The 25,049-nt window shown below is 41.7% G+C and overlaps 1 protein-coding gene across 1 annotated transcript in view; it reads left to right on the forward strand.

The window, feature by feature from the left end:
* The window catches only part of LOC115126000 (unconventional myosin-XVI-like), a 344,854-nt gene that overhangs the window by 242,292 nt on the left and 77,513 nt on the right, over positions 1 to 25,049 (forward strand). The window contains 1 exon segment of the mRNA XM_065005768.1: positions 21,025 to 21,127. Coding sequence (XP_064861840.1) covers positions 21,025 to 21,127 — 103 coding nt within the window.

Consider the following 25,049-nt stretch of genomic DNA (forward strand, 5'->3'; position numbering starts at 1 on the left):
GTCAAATTTGTCTCCACTTTTGTGGATTGGGGTGATCAGTCCTTGGTTCCAAATATTGGGGAAGATGCCAGAGCTAAGTATGATGTTAAAGAGTTTTAGTATAGCCAATTGGAATTTGTTGTCTGTATATTTGATCATTTCATTGAGGATACCATCGACACCACAGGCCTTTTTGGGTTGAAGGGTTTTTATTTTGTCCTGTAACTCATTCAATGTAATTGGAGAATCCAGTGGGTTTGGTAGTCTTTAATAGTTGATTCTAAGATCTGTATTTGATCATGTATATGTTTTTGCTCTTTGTTCTTTGTTATAGAACCAAAAGATTGGAGAAGTGGTTTACCCATACATCTCCATTTTGGATAGATAATTCTTCGTGTTGTTGTTTGTTTAGTGTTTTCCAATTTTCCCAGAAGTGGTTAGAGTCTATGGATTCTTCAATTGCATTGAGCTGATTTCTGACATGCTGTTCCTTCTTTTTCCGTAGTGTATTTCTGTATTGTTTTAGTGATTCACCATAGTGAAGGCGTAGACTCAGGTTTTCCGGGTCTCTATGTTTTTGGTTGGACAGGTTTCTCAATTTCTTTCTTAGATTTTTGCATTCTTCATCAAACCATTTGTCATTATTGTTAATTTTCTTCGGTTTTCTATTTGAGATTTTTAGATTTGATAGGGAAGCTGAGAGGTCAAATATACTGTTAAGATTTTCTACTGCCAGGTTTACACCTTCACTATTACAGTGGAACGTTTTACCCAGGAAATTGAATTTGTTGTTGCCTAATTGTTTTTTGGTAGGTTTCCAAACTGCATTCCTTCCATCTATAGCATTTCTTAATGTTACTCAGTTCCTTTGGCTTTGATGCCTCATGATTGAGTATTGCTCTGTTTAAGTAGACTGTGATTTTGCTGTGGTCTGATAGGGGTGTCAGTGGGCTGACTGTGAACGCTCTGAGAGATTCTGGGTTGAGGTCAGTGATAAAGTAGTCTACAGTACTACTGCCAAGAGATGAGCTATAGGTGTACCTACCATAGGAGTCCCCTCGAAGCCTACCGTTGACTATGTACATACCCATATCTATCTCTATCTCTCTCTCCCCCTCTCTCTCTCTCTCTCTCTCTCTCTCTCTATCTCTATCTCTCCCTCCCTCTCTCTCTCTCTCTCTCGCTCTCTCTCTATCTCTCCCTCCCTCTCATCTCTATCTCTATCTCTCCCTCTCTCTCTCTCTCTCTCTCTCTCTCTCTCTCTCTCTCTCTCTCTCTCTCTCACACCATCTCTCTCAAATTCAAATTCAAGCTGCTTTATTGGCATGAAAAACATTGTGTCAATATTGCCAAAGCAACAATGTATACAATATACATTGTAACAAAATTATAAATGATAGCAAATAATAATATAAAATGGTAGTAAATAATAATACAAAATTAAATACAAAAATAATAACAATAAAATGGTAACAGTCAATAGTAGAAATGTAATAAATATAAAATCAAATTATGGAAAATGAAACTATAACTAACTTATAACTAAATAACGGTCATCTTCTTCTTTATATCAGTACTACAACTACAATCATCATTACTACGACTACTACTACCATCACTAAACTGTTATCACTACCATTACCACCCATATTTGGAATGATAAACATTAATAATTATAGTCATAACAATAATAGTAATAATAAGTAATTTACTGTTTACTATGCAGATGTTATTATTCAGTGTCCCTCAGGCTATGGCAGGAAAATACATATTTGGCTGCAAGAGGGAGCCATTGCTCCTTCGCCCATGAGTATTCTTAGTTTTTCCTCTGGGTTCAATTTGTAAAAATGTGGAATATATGTAGTCATTTCTGTGAAAAATTAATCTCTTTGTGAGGAATATTTATCACAGTAAAGGAGAAAGTGCATCTCTGTCTCTACCTCCCCTGTCATGCAGTGACCACATACACGCTCCTCTTTGGGTAGCCATGTCTTTTTATGTCTGCCGGTTTCTATTGCCAATCGGTGGTCACTCAGCCTGTACTTGGTAAGGATCTGTCTCTGCTTCGTATCTCTGACAGAGTAGAGATAATCAGCCAATTCATATTCTCTGTTTAGGGTCAGATAGCAATTTAGTCGGCTTTGGGATTTTGTTTCGTTTTTCCAGTATTGTAAATATGATTCCTTTGATTGGTTCATGATTTTGCTTATTGGAATTCTTTCTTTTGAAGCAGTGCTGGTGTCAGCCTGGTTGGTGAGGTCCAACACCAGCTGACTGAGAGGGCTCGTTTCTGGGCTCAGCTCTTGGGTTTGAAGTGCTTTAAATTGCAGACTTGAATTTGGACTTGAATTTAGATGTAGCCAAAATTTTAATGATCTTTTCTGTATCTTCATTATTACTGGAAAACGGCCCAATTCTGCCCTACATGCATTAGTTGGTGTATTTCTCTGGACTTGTAGGATTTTCCGACAGAATTCTGCATGTAGGGCTTCAATTGGATGTTTGTCCCACATTTTAAAATCCAGTTTATTGAGTGGCCCCCAAACTTCACTTCCATAAAGGGCTATTGGTAGGATTACACTGTCAAATATTTTAGTCCAAATTTTAATTGGGATGTTGATTTTGAATAATTTCATTTTTATTGCATACATTGCTCTGCGGGCTTTTTCTTTGAGTGCATTCACTGCCATATTAAAGTTTCCCGATGCAGATATGGTCAGACCAAGGTAGGTGTAATTTTTTGTGTGTTCAATTAAGGTGTTGTTCAGGGTGAATTTACATTTGTGTTTCTGACATCTCTGTTTTTTTTGGAAAATCATGATTTTAGTTTTTTGGAAATTTACTGCCAGGGCCCAATTATGGCAATATTGCTCCAGAATATTAATGTTTTGTTGAAGACCTTCTTTGGTTGGTGATAGAAGTACCAAGTCATCAGCATATAGCATGTATTTCACCTCTGTGTCAAATAGTGTGAGTCCTGGGGCTGGAGATTGGTCCAACATGTCTGCTAATTCATTTATATAAATGTTGAAAAGATTTGGACTCAAATTGCAGCCTTGTCTCACACCTCGACATTGTGAAAATAATTCTGTTCTTTGGTTTTAGATTTTTATTGCACATTTGTTTTCTGTGTACATACATTTTATTAAGTCATATACCTTACCACCAAGCCCACTTTGTAGAATTTTGTAGAATAGCCCTTCGTGCCAAATCGAATCAAATGCTTTTTTAAAGTCAATAAAGCAAGCAAAGATTTTGCCCTCTTTTTTTTGGTGGACGTGTTTATTAATTAGTGTGTGTAAGGTGTATATATGGTCAGTAGTGCGATGGTTAGGAAGAAAGCCAATTTGACATTTACTTATTACATTTTCTTCTTGAAGAAAGGTTTGAATTCTTGAATTCAAAATGCTACAGAAAATCTTTCCCAAGTTACTGTTGACGCAAATTCCCCTGTAATTATTGGGGTCTGATTTGTCTCCACTTTTGTGGATAGGGGAGATGAGCCCCTGGTTCCAGACATCAGGGAAGCAGCCAGAAGTTAAAACCATGTTGAACAATTTAAGCATAGCATTTTGCAACTCAGGTGTGCTGTTTTTCAGCATTTCATTTCTGATGTTGTCTACACCACAAGCCTTTTTTGATTTAATAGATTTTAGCTTTTCATTTAGTTCTTGTTGGGTTATTGGGTAATCTAATGGATTTTGGTTGTTTTTAATGACTGATTCAAGGGTGTTCAATTTTTCTTTAATTTCTAATTGGTTCTGTTGTAAGTCTTTTTGTGGGATGTTTTTGTATAGATTATCAAAATAAGTTTTCCAAATTCCTACATCTTGTATGGCTAATTCTTGTGGCTTTGTTGTGCTTAAATTGTTCCACATGTCCCAGAACTGATTTTGGTCAATTGCGTTTTCAATTTCATCAATTGTCTTGTTGGTATAATTCAATTTCTTGCATTTCAGTGTTTGTTTATACTATTTCAGAGTTTCAAAGTATTCATATCGTAGCTCTGGGTTGTTTTGCTGCTTATGTTTTTTGTTTGACATTTGTCTTAGGTGTTTTCTAATTGTTTTACATTCATTATCAAACCATTTGTCAGAAACATTTTGATTTTTGCTTCTGATGTTGCATTGCTTTGGTTTTCTCAAATTTGCTTTCGATGCTGCTTTTTGGAATATGCAGTTGATGTTTTGGGTAGCTGAATTGACACCATCTTTATTGTTTTGGTACTGTGAGTTATTGAAAAACTGTATAGTGTTCATAATTTCATTTGAGTTCAATGTTTCAATGAATCTCTCTGCACTGTTTGGAGCCCATCTGTATGATTGGTTTATGTTGTAAAGTTTATTGGGCTGTTTTTTTGAATGAATATTGCCGGTTAATTTCTTCAGAAACACGTTGATCTGACTGTGATCTGACAATGGTGTCTGTGGTCTGACAGTGAATGCACTAATGGAGGAGGGGTCAATGTCAGTGATGGCATAATAGACTACACTTGTCCCAAGAGCTGAGCAGTAAGTAAACTGACCTAAAGAGTCCCCTCTGATTCTACCATTAAGCATGTACAGGCCTAAGGCTCGACAGAGATGTACTAACTCTTTTCCATTTTTGTTCAGTATTTGGTCAGGACTGTTTCTATTATTTATAATAGGGCTACTGTATAAGGAGGGGTGTCCAAATATGTGGTGGTTACCTCCCGCATCAGTGTAGTCAGGCTCAGAACCTGTTCTTGCATTGAAATCTCCACAAAGAAGCACTTTACCCTCTGCCTGAAATGTAATGATTTCTGTCTGGAGATTGTCAAAAAACTGATCATCATAATATGATGAATCTGAAGGAGGAGCATAAGCTGCACATATGTATACATCATTGTCACAATAGATTGTACCTTTGTTAAGTTTTAGCCAAATGTGAGTGGTACCTTTTTTCATTTCATTCAGTGCTAAGTCCTGCTTATGCCAAATGATGATTCCACCTGAGTCTCGGCCCCGTTTAACATTTTTATGTTTGATTGATGGTAGTAAACTTTCTCTATAGCCTGAGGGACACTGAGTATCTATGTCTCCACGACACCATGTTTCCAGTAGGGTTAGGATGTCCTGTCCCTTAACTTTCTCTATAGCCTGAGGGACACTGAGTATCTATGTCTCCACGACACCATGTTTCCAGTAGGGTTAGGATGTCCTGTCCCTTAACTTTCTCTATAGCCTGAGGGACACTGAGTATCTATGTCTCCACGACACCATGTTTCCAGTAGGGTTAGGATGTCCTGTCCCTTGACTTTCTCTATAGCCTGAGGGACACTGAGTATCTATGTCTCCACGACACCATGTTTCCAGTAGGGTTAGGATGTCCTGTCCCTTAACTTTCTCTATAGCCTGAGGGACACTGAGTATCTATGTCTCCACGACACCATGTTTCCAGTAGGGTTAGGATGTCCTGTCCCTTGACTTTCTCTATAGCCTGAGGGACACTGAGTATCTATGTCTCCACGACACCATGTTTCCAGTAGGATGATGATGTCCTGTCCCTTGACTTTCTCTATAGCCTGAGGGACACTGAGTATCTATGTCTCCACGACACCATGTTTCCAGTAGGATTATGATGTCCTGTCCCTTGATGTTTTTAATCAATTCTGGATTTGTTGTTTTATAACCAAAATGTGAAGAGTATAGGCCCTGAATATTCCAAGAGCTGATAGTTAATGCTCTCATTTATATTAAGTGATATTCACTGGTTTGAGTAAAGTACATCGGAAAAAAAAAATATATATATAGAGCTAGTAGAGCTGTGTTGTGATGGGCCGGGTCTAGTAGAGCTGTGTTGTGATGGGCCGGGTCTAGTAGAGCTGTGTTGTGATGGGCCAGGTCTAGTAGAGCTGTGTTGTGATGTGCTGGGTCTAGTAGAGCTGTGTTGTGATGGGCCGGGTCTAGTAGAGCTGTGTTGTGATGGGCCAGGTCTAGTAGAGCTGTGTTGTGATGTGCTGGGTCTAGTAGAGCTGTGTTGTGATGGGCCGGGTCTAGTAGAGCTGTGTTGTGATGGGACGGGTCTAGTTGTGCTGTCCTGAGGCGGGTCTGGTCTGGTAAATATGTGCTGTGTTGGGCCTGGTCTAGTAGAGCTGTGCTGTAATAAGCCATGTCTGGCTCTTTTCTCCTCGGGATGGTGGAGGTACTGTTGTTTCAGAAGGTGGGGCGGGGGACCTTTGTTGCTGGGGTGATGGGTGTGTGGGTCCCTGCCAAGTGTTGCATCTTTTAGGTCCTTGGCAAAGGTTCTGATACTGTCCTGATCAAGATGTATATTATCATATAAGTGTTGACATGTCAGAGTGGGGTGGTGAGCCGTTCTGACGTTGAGCAGTGAGGCACAGTCCACAGTGATCTGTTGATTTATTTTGTCGATCAACTTTCCTGGGAAGTCTTTTCTTGGTAGGAGGGTGGACACAACTATATTGGTTGTTGGGAACATAGCCTGTGCCCGTTCTGCCACTCTTCTCACTGCCCCAGATACATTTTCACCTTTGGCATGAAGGTCGTTTGTGCCAGTGTGGATGATGATGTTGTCAGGGGTGTCAATCCTGGTCTGACTGAGTAGCTGCATTGCACTCTCAGTTGTAGGACACCAGAATTTATACACCTGGTGTCTAGGGAATAATCTTTCCTGGACTAAGAACTTCCCATTTGAATCAATTAGGATTGCAGTTGTGGGTGATTGTCTGGGTGGAGCAGACTGGGAGGCTGGTATTCTGACCTGGGCTGGAGCAGACTGGGAGGCTGGTAGGTTGACCTGGGCTGGAGCAGACTGGGAGGCTGGTATTCTGACCTGGGCTGGAGCAGACTGGGAGGCTGGTAGGTTGACCTGGGCTGGAGCAGACTGGGAGGCTGGTAGGTTGACCTGGGCTGGAGCAGACTGGGAGGCTGGTAGGTTGACCTGGGCTGGAGCAGACTGGGAGGCTGGTAGGTTGACCTGGGCTGGAGCAGACTGGGAGGCTGGTAGGTTGACCTGGGCTGGAGCAGACTGAGAGGCTGGTAGGTTGACCTGGGCTGGAGCAGACATCTCTCTCTCTCTCTCTCACCACCTTTCTCTCTCTCTCCCTCTCACCATCTATCTCTCTCTCTCTCTCACCATCTCCCTCTCTCTCTCACCACCTCTCTCTCTCTCACCACCTCTCTCTCACCATCTCTCTCTCTCTCTCTCTCTCTACACCATCTCTCTCTCTCTCTCTCTCTCTCTCTCTCTCTCTCTCTCTCACCATCTCTCTCTCTCACCATCTCTCTCTCTCTCTCTCATCTCTCTCACCATCTCTCTCTCTCTCTCTCTCTCTCTCTCACCATCTCTCTCTCTCTCTCACCATCTCTCTCTCTCTCTCACCATCTCTCTCTCTCTCACCATCTCTCTCTTTCTCTCTCTCTCTCTCTCTCTACACCATCTCTCTCTCTCTCTCTCTCTCTCTCTCTCACCATCTCTCTCTCTCTCTCACCATCTCTCTCTCTCTCACCATCTCTCACCCTCTCTCTCTCTCTCTCTCTCTCTTACCATCTCTCTCTCTCTCACCATCTCTCTCTCTCACCATCTCTCTCTTTCTCTCTCTCTCTCTCTCTCTACACCATCTCTCTCTCTCTCACTCTCTCTCTCTCACCATCTCTCTCTCTCTCTCTCTCTCTCTCACCATCTCTCTCTCTCTCTCTCTCTCTCTCTCTCTCTCTCTCTCTCTCTCACCATCTCTCTCTCACCATCTCTCTCTCTCTCTCTCTCTCTCTCTCTCTCTCTCTCTCACCATCTCTCTCTCTGAGGATAAAGGGATTACCGTGTACATTCCACCAGATAATGAAAGAGGACACACACATTGGTCACATGACCTCCCAAAAGTTTCCACTACCCCTGACGGAGTAAACACTATTGTGCTCCCAGAGGTCCCGCCAGGACACACACACACACGCACACACTCACACTCACACGCACACACACACACACAAACACACTCTCTCTCACTCTCTCCTGCATGCAGGGATACACAAACACACACTTCACACCCTGTCTACCTGTCTAAAGTAATAAGACTGGACATTACAGCCACACACACATTTTCTCCTAGTGTGTGATGGTGGAATGTTAGTCTTTGAAGATAAACCAGGTTTTTCTCCTAAAGCAGTAACAGTGGAATCCTGATGAGCTAATGATTACTGCCAGATCAACTAAGTACCATATTACTTATAACTAAGTGTCTTATTGTTAACTCATTAATGTTATAAATGACTTGACCAACAGATTGAAACAGTCCAGTCACGCTGAGGTGAGGGACAACATAAAGACAGGAAGCAGATGGTTGTGGTTGGTGGATAATAGACAGATCTGAGGTGAGGGACAACATAAAGACAGGAAGCAGATGGTTGTGGTTGGTGGATAATAGACAGATCTGAGGTGAGGGACAACATAAAGACAGGAAGCAGATGGTTGTGGTTGGTGGATAATAGACAGATCTGAGGTGAGGGACAACATAAAGACAGGAAGCAGATGGTTGTGGTTGGTGGATAATAGACAGATCTGAGGTGAGGGACAACATAAAGACAGGAAGCAGATGGTTGCGGTTGGTGGATAATAGACAGATCTGGATACAGCCGGTCTCTACTCTTTCACCATAGTTGTTTCGATGGAGGCCCAGTGGAGAGTCTAATCTGTTGTTGACAGAGTTGTAATTGAATTATTCCTGGTAGAGAGGTGTGTGTGTGTGTGTGTGTGTGTGTGTGTGTGTGTGTGTGTGTGTGTGTGTGTGTGTGTGTGTGTGTGTGTGTGTGTGTGTGTGTGTGTGGTGTGTGTGTTTGGTGTCTGGTGTGTGTGTTTGGTGTCTGGTGTGTGTGTTTGGTGTCTGGTGTGTGTGTTTGCGCGTTGGTGTCTGGTGTGTGCGTTGGCAGTTGGTCAGACTAATTGTGATGGTAATGTACTAGCCTTTGGCTGCTTGTCTGAGTGCCAGGCCAATTTGCATTACCTTTGTAGAGTTTGGCTCAGAATAACCTGTGTGTAATATGTTATTCGTCATTCTGTTTCTGTCTGTGTCCGTCTGTTTCTGTTTCTGTCTGATGCTGTTTCTGTGTCCGTCTGTTTCTGTGTCTGTCTGATGCTGTTTCTGTCTGTCTGTTTCTGTGTCTGTCTGATGCTGTTTCTGTCTGTCTGTTTCTGTGTCTGTCTGATGCTGTTTCTGTTTCTGTCTGTTTCTGTTTCTGTCTGATGCTGTTTCTGTTTCTGTATGTCTGTTTCTGTGTCTGTCTGTTTCTGTGTCTGTCTGATGCTGTTTCTGTCTGTCTGTTTCTGTGTCTGTCTGATGCTGTTTCTTGTTTCTGTCTGTTTCTGTTTCTGTCTGATGCTGTTTCTGTGTCTGTCTGTTTCTGTGTCTGTCTGATGCTGTTTCTGTGTCTGTCTGATGCTGTTTCTGTGTCTGTCTGATGCTGTTTCTGTGTCTGTCTGATGCTGTTTCTGTTTCTGTCTGTTTCTGTTTCCGTCTGATGCTGTTTCTGTGTCTGTCTGATGCTGTTTCTGTTTCTGTCTGTTTCTGTTTCTGTCTGATGCTGTTTCTGTGTCTGTCTGATGCTGTTTCTGTCTGTTTCTGTGTCTGTCTGATGCTGTTTCTGTGTCTGTCTGTTTCTGTGTTTGCCTGATGCTGTTTCTGTTTCTGTCTGTTTCTGTGTCTGTCTGATGCTGTTTCTGTGTCTGTCTGTTTTTGTGTCTGTCTGTTTATCATTCTTTCTGTTTCTGTCTGTCTGTCTGTTTCTGTCTGTCTGTTTATCTTTCTTTGTGTGTCTGTCTGTTTCTGTGTCTGTTTGTTTCTGTGTCTGTCTGTTTCTGTCTGTCTGTTTCTGTCTGTCTCTTTATATTTCTTTCTGTTTCTGTCTGTTTCTGACTGTCTGTTTCTGTTTCTCTCTGTTTCTGTGACTGTGTCTGTTTCTGTGTCTGTCTGTTTCTGTGTCTGTCTGTTTCTCTGTCTGTCTGATGCTGTTTCTGTGTCTGTCTGTTTCTGTGTTTGTCTGATGCTGTTTCTGTTTCTGTCTGTTTCTGTGTCTGTCTGATGCTGTTTCTGTGTCTGTCTGTTTTTGTGTCTGTCTGTTTATCATTCTTTCTGTTTCTGTCTGTCTGTCTGTTTCTGTCTGTCTGTTTATCTTTCTTTGTGTGTCTGTCTGTTTCTGTGTCTGTTTGTTTCTGTGTCTGTCTGTTTCTGTCTGTCTGTTTCTGTCTCTCTCTTTATATTTCTTTCTGTTTCTGTCTGTTTCTGACTGTCTGTTTCTGTTTCTCTCTGTTTCTGTGATTTTGTCTGTTTCTGTGTCTGTCTGTTTCTCTGTCTGTCTGATGCTGTTTCTGTGTCTGTCTGTTTCTGTGTTTGTCTGATGCTGTTTCTGTGTCTGTCTGTTTCTCTGTCTGTCTGATGCTGTTTCTGTGTCTGTCTGTTTCTGTGTTTGTCTGATGCTGTTTCTGTTTCTGTCTGTTTCTGTGTCTGTCTGATGCTGTTTCTGTGTCTGTCTGTTTTTGTGTCTGTCTGTTTATCATTCTTTCTGTTTCTGTCTGTCTGTCTGTTTCTGTCTGTCTGTTTATCTTTCTTTGTGTGTCTGTTTGTTTCTGTGTCTGTCTGTTTCTGTCTGTCTGTTTCTGTCTGTCTCTTTATATTTCTTTCTGTTTCTGTCTGTTTCTGACTGTCTGTTTCTGTTTCTCTCTGTTTCTGTGACTGTGTCTGTTTCTGTGTCTGTCTGTTTCTGTGTCTGTCTGTTTCTCTGTCTGTCTGATGCTGTTTCTGTGTCTGTCTGTTTCTGTGTTTGTCTGATGCTGTTTCTGTTTCTGTCTGTTTCTGTGTCTGTCTGATGCTGTTTCTGTGTCTGTCTGTTTTTGTGTCTGTCTGTTTATCATTCTTTCTGTTTCTGTCTGTCTGTCTGTTTCTGTCTGTCTGTTTATCTTTCTTTGTGTGTCTGTCTGTTTCTGTGTCTGTTTGTTTCTGTGTCTGTCTGTTTCTGTCTGTCTGTTTCTGTCTGTCTCTTTATATTTCTTTCTGTTTCTGTCTGTTTCTGACTGTCTGTTTCTGTTTCTCTCTGTTTCTGTGATTTTGTCTGTTTCTGTGTCTGTCTGTTTCTCTGTCTGTCTGATGCTGTTTCTGTGTCTGTCTGTTTCTGTGTTTGTCTGATGCTGTTTCTGTTTCTGTCTGTTTCTGTGTCTGTCTGATGCTGTTTCTGTGTCTGTCTGTTTTTGTGTCTGTCTGTTTATCATTCTTTCTGTTTCTGTCTGTCTGTCTGTCTGTTTCTGTCTGTCTGTTTATCTTTCTTTGTGTGTCTGTCTGTTTCTGTGTCTGTTTGTTTCTGTGTCTGTCTGTTTCTGTCTGTCTGTTTCTGTCTGTCTCTTTATATTTCTTTCTGTTTCTGTCTGTTTCTGACTGTCTGTTTCTGTTTCTCTCTGTTTCTGTGACTGTGTCTGTTTCTGTGTCTGTCTGTTTCTGTGTCTGTCTGTTTCTCTGTCTGTCTGTTTCTCTGTCTGTCTGTTTCTCTGTCTGTCTGTTTCTCTGTCTGTCTGTTTCTGTGACTGTCTGTTTCTGTGTCTGTTTCTGTGTCTGTCTATCTTTCTGTCTGTTTCAGTGTCTGTCTGTATCTGTCTGTCTGTCTGTTTCAGATTTGTGCACCATAAAAATAAATGGTTAATAATGTGTTATTTTGGAGTCACCTTTATTGTAAATAAGAATATAATGTTTCTAAACACTTCTAGATTGATAACATATTTCTAAATATGTGTTGTAGATCAGCTTCCTGAAATGTGGCATTGAGTAATTGTAATTGTGTGTTTTATCCCAGTTGAAAACCTTTTTTGTTATTCTGGCATATTGATAAGACGGTTCCATAACCTCATCATGTCACCCCTCTGTCTTACTTCACAGGGCTACAACCCATGTCTCCTTCAATAGCTAAGCTTGGGGAAAACGTATGCACTCCCAGAAAGCATTGTATGGCTCTATTCTGAAAGAGTTTGCTGTTCAGGATTCTTTCAAACCCCAGATTTCAGAAGTTCAGAATAGGACACATACATGAATTATAGAGCTATGAATATGTACGATAGCCAAAGTCTTTACAGATTTTGAGATGACCCCAATGCTCTACCTGCACAATCTGTTATAGGTCTTTATACCCTCCTCAAAGGTCATACATTCATCAAAAAGGAATTAAGGTAATTAAGGTAAACATGATTTACACCTTTCCATGAAATAGACTGACCAGGTGAATCCAGGTGGAAGCTATGATCCCTTATTGATGTCACTTATTAAATCCACTTCAATCAGTGTAGATGAATGGGAGGAGACAAGCTAAAGAAGGATTTCTAAGCCTTGAGACAATTGAGACAAGGATTGTGTATCTGTGCCATTCAGATGGTGAATGGGAAAGAAAAAAGATTTAAGTGCCTTTGAACGGGGTATGGTAGTAGGTGCCAGGCTCACCGGTTTGAGTCAAGAACTGCAACACTGCTGGGTTTTTCATGCTCAACAGTTTCCTGTGTGTATCAAGAATGGTCCACCACCCAAAGAACATCCAGCCAACTTGACACAACTGTGGGAAGCATTGGAGTCAACATGGGCCAGCATCCCTGTGGAACGCTTTCGACACCTTGTAGAATCCATGCCCCTGTTCTGAGAGGGTGCAACTCAATATTAGGAAGGTGTTCGCATATGAGCAAGTGTAGTTTAGGGGCATTGTTCCAAAATTCAAAAAAAAAAAAAAAAAAAATCTGTGTGATCAGGTATGAATACTTCTTAGTTTACTCTTAATCTGGGTTTTACCTGGGTTTATCTTGGTTAATCATCTCCATTTTGTACACCAGAGATTGAGAGTGTTCAACATACCTTGCCGATCAAACTCACTCTCTGCAAGGATGACAACATAATCTGCATACAATCGTATCCCCAGGGTCGTGTCATACAATTTAACTCCTAGGTTAGCGTGCTTGATTTGCTGGGCCAAGTCATTCACCAAAAGGGCAAACAAAGTTTGGGAAAGCACACTTCCTTGTTTCACTTCAAACAGAAACCATCCGGTCTTCAACTCATTTACCTGTATACAGGAGACTGGACCTCTACATAGAGATTTAATTGCATCCACTCCAGCATTTATACGTTTAAAAGCAAGAAGATCTCTAGTTACCCAATCAAAACATATGTAGGTTTACATTCTTTTAGTGTGGCTCTAATCACAGTGGATACAGTTTACAGGGAAAGTGTTTACAATGTGTTCATACCCATTGACACATTGTGTTGTGTAACAGACTGACTTAAAAATGGATTAAATGGATTATTTTTCTCACCCATCTACACACAATACCTCATAATACCTCATAATGGGGCGGCAGGGTAGCCTAGTGGTTAGAGCGTTGGACTAGTAACCGGAAGTTTGCAAGTTCAAACCCCCGAGCTGACAAGGTACAAATCTGTCGTTCTGCCCCTGAACAGGCAGTTAACCCACTGTTCCTAGGCCGTCATTGAAAATAAGAATTTGTTCTTAACTGACTTGCCTAGTAAAATAAAGGTTAAATAAAAATAAAAAAATAATGACAAAGTGAAAACATGTTTTATGACATTTTTGAAAATGTATTGGAAATTCAATTCAGAAATATCTCATTTACGTAAGTATTCACACACCTGAGTCAATACATGCTCGAATCACCTTAAGCAGCGATTACAGCTGTGAGTCTTTCTGGGTAGCTATCCACATCCTGGATTGTACAATATTTTCCCATCATTCTTTTCAAATATAATCAAACTCTGTCAAATTGGTTATTGATATAATGTATACACCAGGAGTCAGGAAGCAGGTGCAGAAGGTGAGTTTCATAATAAGAAACATGAAGAATATTCAAAACAGGACAAGCTTACTGAACGGAAACAAAACCAATACTGCCTGAAGACTGAGGCTACTGAGGGCTAAATAAAGGGGAAGTAATCATGGGAATGATGAAGTTCAGGTGTGCATAACGATGAGGAGCAGGTGTGCATAAAGATGGGATGCAGGTGTGCATAATGATGGTTGACATGAACGCGTAATGGGGGTTGCCAGGACCGGTGGTTAGTAGACCGGCTACTTCAAGCTCCGGAGCGGGACAGCGGGAGCAGGCGTGACAGTTGATCGTTGCTAGACAACCATTTTCAAGTCTTGCCATAGATTTTCATGAAGATTTAAGTCAAAACTGTAACTGTAACATTCACTGTCTTCTTGGTAAGCAACTCCAGTGTAGATTTGGCCTTTTGATTTAGGTTATTGTCCTGCTAAAAGGTGAATTAATCTCCCCGTGTCTAGTGGAAAGCAGACTGAACCCGGTTTTCCTCTAGGATTTTGCTTGTGTTTAGCTACATTCCATTTTTTTTCCTGAAAAAATCCTTAACGATTACAAGCATACCCATAACATGATGCAGCCACCACTATGCTTGAACAAATGGAGCACGGTACTCAATAATGTGTTGTATTGGATTTGCCCCAAACAAAACACTTTGTATTCAGGACAAAAAGTTATTTTGCTTTGCCACATTTCTTGCAGTATTACTTTAGTGCCTTTAGGAAACAGGATGCATGTTTTGGATTATTTTTATTCTACGCAGGCTTCCTTCTTTTCACTCTGTCAATTAGATTAGTTTTGTGGAGTAACTATAATGTTGTTGATCCATCATCAGTTTTCTCCTATCACAGCCATGTTACTGTTTTAAAGTCACCATTGGCCTCATGGTAAAATCCCTGAGTGTCTTTCTTCCTCTCCGGCAACTGAGTTAGGAAGGATGTCTGTATGACTGTGTGTATTGATACACCATCCAAAGTGTAGTTAATAACTTCACCATGATCATAGGGATATTGAATGTTTGCTTTTTTACCCATCTACCAATAGGTGCCCTTCCCTTCCCCTTTCCCTTTACTTGCGAGCCTTTGGAAAAACTCCCTGGTCTTTGTGGTTGAATGTGGGTGAAATTCACAGCTCTACTGAGGTACCTTACATACATATATGTGTGTGGTTCACAGATGAGGTAGTCATTAAAAAAATAATGTTAAGAACTTCTTCGGGATCAGCGGGTCCCCTCTGCATGACGGTTGACCTTACGTAGACTAATGCGATTAGCATGAGGTTGTAAGTAACACAAAATTTACCAGAACATAGACATATCTGATATTATCAGAAAGATTAAATTCTTGTTAATCTAACGGCACTGTCCAATTTACATTAGCTATTACAGTGAAAGAATTCCATGCTATTATTTAAGGAGAGTGCACAATTTTGAACATGAAAAGTTATTAATAAACAAATTAGGCACATTTGGGCAGTCTTGATACAACATTTTGAACAGAAATTAAATGGTTCATTGGATCAGTCTAAAACTTTAGACATACACTGCTGCCATCTAGTGGCCAAAATCTAAATTGTACCTGGGCTGGAATAATACATTATGGCCTTTCTCTTGCATTTCAAAGATGATGGTAAAAAAAAATACAAAAGAACGGTTGTTTTTTTCTTGGTATTATCTTTTACCAGATCTATTGTATTATATTCTACTACATTCCTTTCACATTTCCACAAACTTCAAAGTGTTTCCTTTCAAATGGTACTAAGAATATGCATATCCTTGCTTCAGGGCCTGAGCTACCGGCAGTTAGATTTGAGTATGTCATTTTAGGCAAAGATTTTTTTTCTTAAATAGGGGCTAATCCTTAACACTATTACTGGACACAGAGTCAGTCGATGAAACTTATTACGTTACTTGTTAAGCACATTTTTACTCCTGAACTTGTTTAGGCTTGCCATAAATTGAATCTATTTTAAATTCAGGCTGTAACACAACAAAATGTGGAAAAAGTCAAGGGGTGGGAATACTTTCTGAGTGCAGTGTAAATCTATACAAGGCATGTTTAATGAAACCCAATCTGCTCATGTACAAGTAATTGTACAAGAAAAGTCAGAATTGAGTCAGCTAGGAGACTCCTCCTGTTGAGCTTTGCTTTTTGAACAAGTTTTGTGTCTGTGTCGTTGCAGATGGATGTAAGGATGTGAGTCCATGAGGTTGTGATCACAGTTCATTCAGAAATGATTCAAGATCCCTTGACTTTTTCCACATTTTGTTACGTTACATCTTTATTCTAAAATGTATTAAATTGTTTTTCTCCTCATCAATCTACACACAATACCCCATAATGACAAAGAAAAAAACAGATTATAGACATTTTTGCAAATGCATTAAAAATAAAACTGAAATATCCCATTTAGATAAGTATTCAGATCATTTACTCAGTACTTTGTTGTAGCACCTTTTGGCAGTGATTACAGCCTTGAGTCTTCTTGGGTATGACGCTACAAGTTTGGTACACCTGTATTTGGGGAGTTTCTCACATTCCTCTCTGCAAATCCTTTCAAGCTCTGTCATGTTGGATGGGGAGTGTTGCTGCACAGCTATTTTCAGGTCTCTCCAGAAATGTTCAATCAGGTTCAAGTCTGGGCTCTGGCTGGGCCACTCAAGGACATTCAGAGACTTGTCCCGAAGCCACTCCTGCATTTTCTTGGCTTTGTGCTTATGGTTGTTGTCCTTTTGGAAGGTAAACCTTTGCCCCAGTCTGAGGTCCTGAGTGCTCTGGAGCAGATTTTCATCAAGGATCTCTCTGTACTTTGCTCTGGTCATCTTTCCCTTGATCATGGCAAGTCCCCCAGTCCCTGACGTTGAAAAACATCCCCAAAGCATGATGCTGCCACCACCATGCTTCACTGTAGGGATGATGCCAGGTTTCCTCCAGACGTAACGCTTGGCATTCAGGCCAGAGAGTTCCATCTTGGTTTTATCAGACCCAGAGAATCTTGTTTCTCATGGTCTGAGAGTCTTTAGGTGTCTTTTGGCAAACTCCAAGTGGGCTGTCATGTGCTTTTAACTGATGAGTGGCTTCTGCCTGGCCAGTCTACCATAAAGGCCTGATTGGAGGAGTGCTGCAGAGATGGTTGTCCTTCTGGAAGTTTCTCCCATCTCCACAGAGGAACTCTAGAGCTCTGTCAAAGTGACTGTCAGGTTCTTGATCATCTCCCTGACAAAGGCCCTTCTCCCCCGATTGTTCAGGTTGCTGTGTGGCCAGCTCCAGGAAGAGTCTTGGTGTTTCCAAACTTCTTCCATTTAATAATTATGGAGGCCACTGTGTTCTTGGGGACCTTCAATGGGGCAGAAATGTTTTGGGACCCTTCCCCAGATCTGTGCCTCGACACAATTCTGTCTCAGAGCTCTACGGACAATTCCTTCAACCTCAAGGCTTGGTTTTTGCTCTGACATGCACTGTCAACAGTGGGACCTTATATAGACATGTGTGTGACTTTACAAATCATGTCCAATCAATTAAATTTACCACAGGTGAACTCCAAACAAGTTGCAGAAACATCTCAAGGATGATCAATGGAAACAGGATACATCTGAGCTCAATTTCAAGTCTCATAGCAAAGGGTCTGAATAGTTATGTAAATAAGGTATTTCTGTTTTTTGTTTTTGTATATACTGTTTATACTCCAAGTCCATTCACCCTGACCTGTGCCATTCTTCTTCTTCTCTCTCTCTCTCTCTCTCTCTCTCTCCACCCCCGGGTCTCAACACACAGACGTTTAGAATGAATGAATGGATACAGGGAGGGAGGTTAATCAAGTGCGGAGGTGGAATACAATGCAGACTTCAGATATCTCAATTGCATTAGTATGGACTGCTCAGCTGCATTGATTTATGGTTTAATCTATTTTATTGTTGCTTTTATTTGTCATTTCTGATACAGTATGTTTTTTTGTGGACAGGTTTATATTCCAGCACTGTGTAAGGTCAGATAATACCACTTGAACTTTGCACTCTTGTAAACCTGCCCCCTTTTATTGATTTCTGATGTCCTTCAGGTCAGGAGTCAGTTATTGGATTGTGGAAGTAAAGTTGCTATTATTGGATTTAGTCTCTTTTGTGTAATCAGTGACCAATACCTTTAAATTCCAACGGAACTCACTGTGGATGAAGAACCCTTGGCTAGTTAGCAAGCCTGTAAGCTACACTGATATCCTGTGAAGTGTCATGTGATGAGCCATTAGGGCTTTAGAGAGGGTTAGAGAGAGTTAGAGTGGGTTAGAGAGGGTTAGAGTGAGTTAGAGTGGGTTAGAGTGGGTTAGAGAGGGTTAAAGTGGGTTAGAGTGGGTTAGAGAGGGTTAGAGAGGGTTAGAGTGGGTTAGAGAGGGTTAGAGTGGGTTAGAGTGGGTTAGAGTGGGTTAGAGAGGGTTAGAGTGGGATAGATAGGGTTAGAGTAGGTTAGAGTGGGTTAGAGAGGGTTAGAGTGGGTTAGAGAGGGTTAGAGAGGGTTAGAGTGGATTAGAGAGGATTAGAGTGGGTTAGAGTGTGCTAGAGAGGGTTAGAGTGGGTTAGAGAGGGTTAGAGTGGGTTAGAGAGGGTTAGAGAGGGTAAGAGTGGGTCAGAGTGAGTTAGAGTGGGTTAGAGAGTGGTAGAGAGGGTTAGAGAGGGTTAGAGTGGGTTAGAGAGGGTTAGAGTGGGTTAGAGAGGGTTAGAGTGGGTTAGAGGGGGATAGAGTGGGTTAGAGATGGTTAGAGAGGATTAGAGAGGGTTAGAGAGGGTTAGAGTGGGTTAGAGAGGGTTAGAGTGGGTTAGAGAGGGTTAGAGAGGGTTAGAGTGGGTTAGAGGGGGATAGAGTGGGTTAGAGTACAGACATCACCATCCTACTTTTATTTAATTTATGACACTCAGTGTTTGGGGGCAACTTATGGGCCCCTGGTCAAGTTGGGGCCCCCCCAGACCCTCTCTGCCCCCTATTTAAACTCATATCAAAGGTACGATTTCAACCTAGTTGACTCCATACAACACGGCCCTCCTCAGTCTTGTAAAATTGGAGGCCATTGATAGTGTTCATAGAGGTCCTTTGTGTTTTATGAGTCCTGGGGGACACCGTAGTGCTGTATGTGGGCCTGGACATTAGCTTACATAGAGATTGTTAGGGAGAGTTCAGAGAGAACCCACTCCTCTAATTCAAACATATTTTGCACACACTGAAATATGCACACCAACACAAACACACACGCACACGCACATGAACACATACACAGAAACACAGTACAGCTTTGTCTGGACAGGACTTCTCCAGACTACTCTAAACCACCTTACGCCACTAACACAGACACACACAGTTCACACACACACTTTGACAATACGAGTGGTTTATGTCTCCGACCATCTGCTCATTAGGTTTGCCTCATTTAACAGGGACGCTCTGTGACATCATCACACAGGGACAGCCTGTCTGTCTGCACTCTGGGTCACACATCAGCTGGCGACGAAACAGAGGAAGTTCAGATCACACAGAGAAGTCTGTAACTGTAATTGGATAAAGGCTACTATGAGTGTGTTATTAGACCTTAGGGCGTACACTAGTGTACAACACCCACCTGGATAATGTACTCCGGGGAGAAGTCAACCTTAACCACAGATCTGGGATGAGCTGACCCTACCTTCACTGCATCCTAACTTTAGAGATAAGTGTATATGGGTAACTATCTGACTCTAAAGAATGCATAACAACTTGTTTATTGCTAGTATGATCACCGCACATCTGTTGGTCAACTGAAGAATGGGAATGTCAACCCTTTTAATTGGCTTTTCCAATGACATAAGGCCCCACAAATTACTCAACCCGCAAGTTATTCTCTTAAATTCTCCCACATGAATCAAGCTGTGTTAATATACTGTATGTTATTCATGTTGTTAAAGTTGTCCACACATCCCTTACCAGTGTTCTCTCCACCCAAACACAAACGATTAAAGGCTGTCTCTAACAACACAATATAGAGCTGAACCACTCTGTCCCTCTCCTCTTCGACCAAAACAATCCCTCCCCCTCTTCCAACTGACCTCTCACAGCAGTGGTTTCCCCTGGAAACACCAATAGGAACAGATGCTGCGGAGCTGGCCCGCCTTTTGACCCCCATTAACCTATGCCCCCTCTAGTTTCTGAATGGGCGGGTCATCCGAGAGAACCAACCAGAACTGAAAAGTTTCTATATGTGGTTCTGGTCTTCATAACCTGCCTGAGACACAAATCTAGGGTCAGACTGTGCCATCACCAGCCCCAATCCGAGCCTTACCATTAAGCGTTGCCATTAGGCAAATTCTTAGATATTAGGTTTTGTTGTGGAATTTGTTAGATATTAGCTTTTGCTGTGGAATTTGTTAGATATTAGCTTTTGTTGTGGAATTTGTTAGATATTAGGTTTTGTTGTGAAATTTGTTAGATATTTGCTTTTGCTGTGAAATTTGTTAGATATTTGCTTTTGCTGTGGAATTTGTTAGATATTAGCTTTTGCTGTGGAATTTGTTAGATATTAGGTATTGTTGTGGAATTGTTAGATATTACCTGTTAGATACTGCTGCACTGTTGGTTCTAGAAGCATAAGAATTTCGCTAACATCTGATAACCATGTGTATGTGGCCAATAACATCTGATAACCATGTGTATGTGACCAATAACATCTGATAACCATGTGTATGTAGCCAATAACATCTGCTAACCATGTGTATGCGACCAATAACATCTGATAACCATGTGTATGCGACCAATAACATCTGATAACCATGTGTATGTAGCCAATAACATCTGATAACCATGTGTATGTGACCAATAACATCTGATAACCATGTGTATGTGACCAATAACATCTGCTAACCATGTGTATGTGACCAATAACATCTGCTAACCATGTGTATGTGACCAATAACATCTGCTAACCATGTGTATGTGACCAATAACATCTGCTAACCATGTGTATGTGACCAATAACATCTGCTAACCATGTGTATGTGGCCAATAACATCTGATAACCATGTGTATGTGACCAATAACATCTGCTAACCATGTGTATGTGGCCAATAACATCTGATAACCATGTGTATGTGACCAATGAAATGTGATTTTATTTGATGTAATGGATGTATTGATCCAATATAATAAGATGTATACTTGCTGTGTGCTGATGGTTTCTGTCCTGTGTATGTCTTAGGTACAGAGACCTAGTGGACACCACTCTAGCTGACAAGAAGAAGCTTTCATCAGAGGAGAAATGTTGCTTTGTTCTGCAGCAGTGCAAACTCCAAGGATGGCAGGTGTGTGGTGCTGTCTCTGCTTCCCTAGTCTGTCTGTCTGCCTGCCTGTCTGTCTGTCTGTACAGAAGATAGGAAGAGGAATATTTTGAGCCCAGACCACTATATTTTGAAATCCCATGGACTTCTGATTAAATGTATTATTATTACAGCTGCCGCTAAATCAACCCCTTAGACAGACACACACGCACGCACGCACGCACACACACACACACACACACACACACACACACACACACACACATCAAGCTTCAGTCTGGAGCGGGCCATGACACTTCACCCCCTGTCTCCTAGACTGTTGTGTCTGAATTTCTCGCACGCACGCTCTCTCTCACTCTCACTCTCACTCTCACTCTCACACACACACACACACACACACACACACACACACACACACACACACACACACAGACACACACACTCTCACAATGCCTCCCAGACACTTTGTCACGCACACACCCAGGCCCACACACACATTTCTGCAAAGTGGTGTATATAGGAGTTAATAGTCTGGGTGTGTGGGAGCATGTCTATCCCATGGCCTGTGCACCTGTCCTAGGTGGGACAAGCCAACCCTTACATCACGCCCCAGGAAGAGGGTAACTACCCACTTTTGTGCTATTGTAGGATGCAATCACTCCCCTTTGCTGACTACAAATGATCTATATCTGGGTTAATAACTCACTAACTAGAAAAGGATATGAACACATGGCTACATGCAGCTCTGGCTTTGATCTCAAAACAAGTGCAGTCACTCATGACCGCTAATGCTGTGAATACAGTCCAGTTCAAAATAAATGTCACAGATCAAATCAAATGTATTTATAAAGCCCTTCTTACATCAGCTGATGTCACAAAGTGCTGTACAGAAACTCAGCCTAAAACCCCAAACAGCAAGGAATGCAGGTGTAGAAGCACGGTGGCTAGGAAAAACTCCCTAGAAAGGCCAGAACCTAGGAAGAAACCAAGAGACTAACCAGGCTATGAGGGGTGGCTGTGCCCGGTGGAGATTATAACAGTACATGGCCAAGATGTTCAAACGTTCACAGATGACCAGCAGGGTCAAATAATAACAATCACAGTGGTTGTCGAGGGTGCAACAGGTCAACACCTCAGGAGTAAATGTCAGTTGGCTTTTCATAGCCGATCATTAAGAGTATCTCTACCGCTCCTGCTGTCTCTAGAGAGTTGAAAACAGCAGGTCTGTGACAGGTAGCACGTCCAGTGAACAGGCCAGGTTTCCATTGCCGCAGGCAGAACAGTTGAAACTGGAGCAGCAGCACGACCAGGTGGACTGAGGACAGCAAGGAGTCATCAGGCCAGATAGTCCTGAGGCATGGTCCTAGGGCTCAGGTCCTCAAAGAGAAAGAAATAATGATCCATACAGATCCATAAATGGCAATGGTCTATTTGCAAATAGGTCTACTGCAGTTCTGATTGGTTATGCAACACCGGTCTGTGTAGAGTACAGTTGAGTTGTTCGTGTCAATGTGCATGTCAATGCAATAGAATCCTACTAAGATGCATTCTGCCGCCAACAAAATCTCTGCGGCAGTCCCGGTTAGCCCCGGGACAGTATCGGTTAGCTCCACGGCAGTCTCGGTTAGCTCCGGGACAGTCTCGGTTAGCTCCGGGACAGTCTCGGTTAGCTCCACGGCAGTCTCGGTTAGCTCCGGGACAGTCTCGGTTAGCTCCGGGACAGTCTCGGTTAGCTCCATGGCAGTCTCGGTTAGCTCCGGGACAATTCAGTATAACTACAGGGAACTCATTATAGCCTTAAACTGACTGAACCTGATCCCCCTCTCTCTCTCTCTCTCTCTCTCTCTCTCTCTCTCTCTCTCTCTCTCTCTCTCTCTGTCTCTCCCTCTGACTCTCTGTCTCTGTCTCTGTCTCTCTCTACCTGTCACTCTCTCTCTTTCTCCCTCTCTCTTTATCTCTCTCTCTCTCTGTCTCTCTCTTACTGTCTCTCTTTCTCCCTCTCTCCCTCTCTCTCTCTCTCTCTCTCTCTCTCTCTCTCTCTCTCTCTCTCTCTCTCGCTCACTCCCCCCCCCTCTCTCTCTCTCTCTCTCTCTCTCTCTCTCTCCTTCTCCCTCTCTCTCTCTCTCTCTCTCTCTATATATATATATATATATATATATATATATATATATATATATACAATTCAATTCAATTTGCTTTATTTGCTTAATTGGCATGACGTAACAATGTACATAATGCCAAAGCTTATTTTGTATATTTACAATATAAAAAAATGAGAATGAAAATTGTCAACGGGACGACAGTAACAACAACCAAGGGCCAAAATAACCATACATTGAACAATAACAATAAGTATACAGTAGAGGACATGTGCAGGTTGATTGGTCTGTCAGACACTGTCCCTCAACTTATGGCAGGCAGCAATGTAGTGCGCTGCCAACCCACAGCTCTCTGCGTCCTCCCCCAACAGGACAGGTTGCCTATCCTCATCAGAGAGGTCTTTGAAACCTTGAATAAGGGTTTCAAATTTGGGGAAATGACGCTATCTAATTGTTTTATATTTTTTACATTTTGTCAGGAAATGCAGCTCCGTCTCAGGTTCTGCTGTTGTGCAGTGGTTGCACAGCCTTTCATCTACAGGGAGCCAGGTTTTCCTGTGTCTACCCTTCTCAATGGCAAGGCTGTGCTCACTGAGCCTGTACCTTGTCAAGGTTTTTCTAAGGTTTTGATCAGTAACCATGGTCAAATATTTAGTGTACTGTCGATTTAGGGCAAGATAGCACTGCATTTTGCTTTGTGTTTGTGCTTGTGTTTTCCAATAAGCAATGTAGTTTTGTTTTGACTGTGTTGTAATTTGGTTTATCCTGATTGATTGGATGTTCTGGTCCTGAGGCTTCTTTGTGTTAGTAGAACAGGTTTTGTGAACTCAGCCCCAGGACCAGCTGGATGAGGGGACTCTTTTCTTTGCTCAGCTCTTGGCATTGCAGGGCTTGGTAGTGATATGAGAGGGGGTCACTGTATTTTAGATGTTTCCAAAACTTAATTGCTCTTTTTTTTTGGGGGGGGGGGATATTGGCCTAATTCTGCCCTGCCATTGTTTGTAGTTTTCTTCTGCACATGTAGGATAATCTTACAGAACCCTCCCATTTGATGAAATTTTGGTTTGCAAGTGGGCCCCACAACCTCCTTGACATAAAGTGCAATTGGTTCAATGACATATTCAATTAGTTTTAGCCAAATTTCAATTTGGGTATTTCAATTTGAATTTGCTTTCTAATGGCATAGATTGCACTGCGTGCTTTCTCTCAGTTCATTCACTGCCTCATTAAGGTGTCCAGTTGAGCATATTTTTAAACCTAAGTAATTGTAGTGTGTGCAGTACTCTATATATTTTGTACCAATTGAGAACTTTGGTCTAATTCCCCGAGATCTGGATCTTCTCTGGAAAATCATTATTGGAGTATTTTTGGGGTTTACTGCCAGGGCCCAGGTCTGGCAGTATTGCTCTAGCAGGTCCAGGCTCTGCTGTAGGCCATGTGCTGTGGGTGACAGCAGGCATAGGTCATCTGCGAAGAGTAGGCATTTAACTTCTGAATTGTGGAGACTAACACCAGGGGCTGAGGATTTTTCTAGAATAGTGGCCAATTCGTTGATGTAAATATTGAAGAGTGCAGGGCTCAGATTACAACCCTGACGAAGGCCCCGCCCCTGGTAAAAGAATTATGTTATTTTCTTGCCAATGTTAATGCTGCACGTATTGCCAGTATACATTGATTTAATTATGTCATATGTTTTACCCCCTACAACACTTTCAATAACTTTGTAGAACAGTCCTGTATGCCAAATAGAATCAAATGCTTTTTGGAAGTCGATAAAGCAAGCGTATATTTTGGTATTATTTTGGTGGACATGTTTATCTTTCAGGGTGTGTAGGGTGTAAATATGA

Source organism: Oncorhynchus nerka, linkage group LG3 (assembly GCF_034236695.1).
Source record: "Oncorhynchus nerka isolate Pitt River linkage group LG3, Oner_Uvic_2.0, whole genome shotgun sequence".
In the NCBI taxonomy this organism is placed as follows: domain Eukaryota; kingdom Metazoa; phylum Chordata; class Actinopteri; order Salmoniformes; family Salmonidae; genus Oncorhynchus; species Oncorhynchus nerka.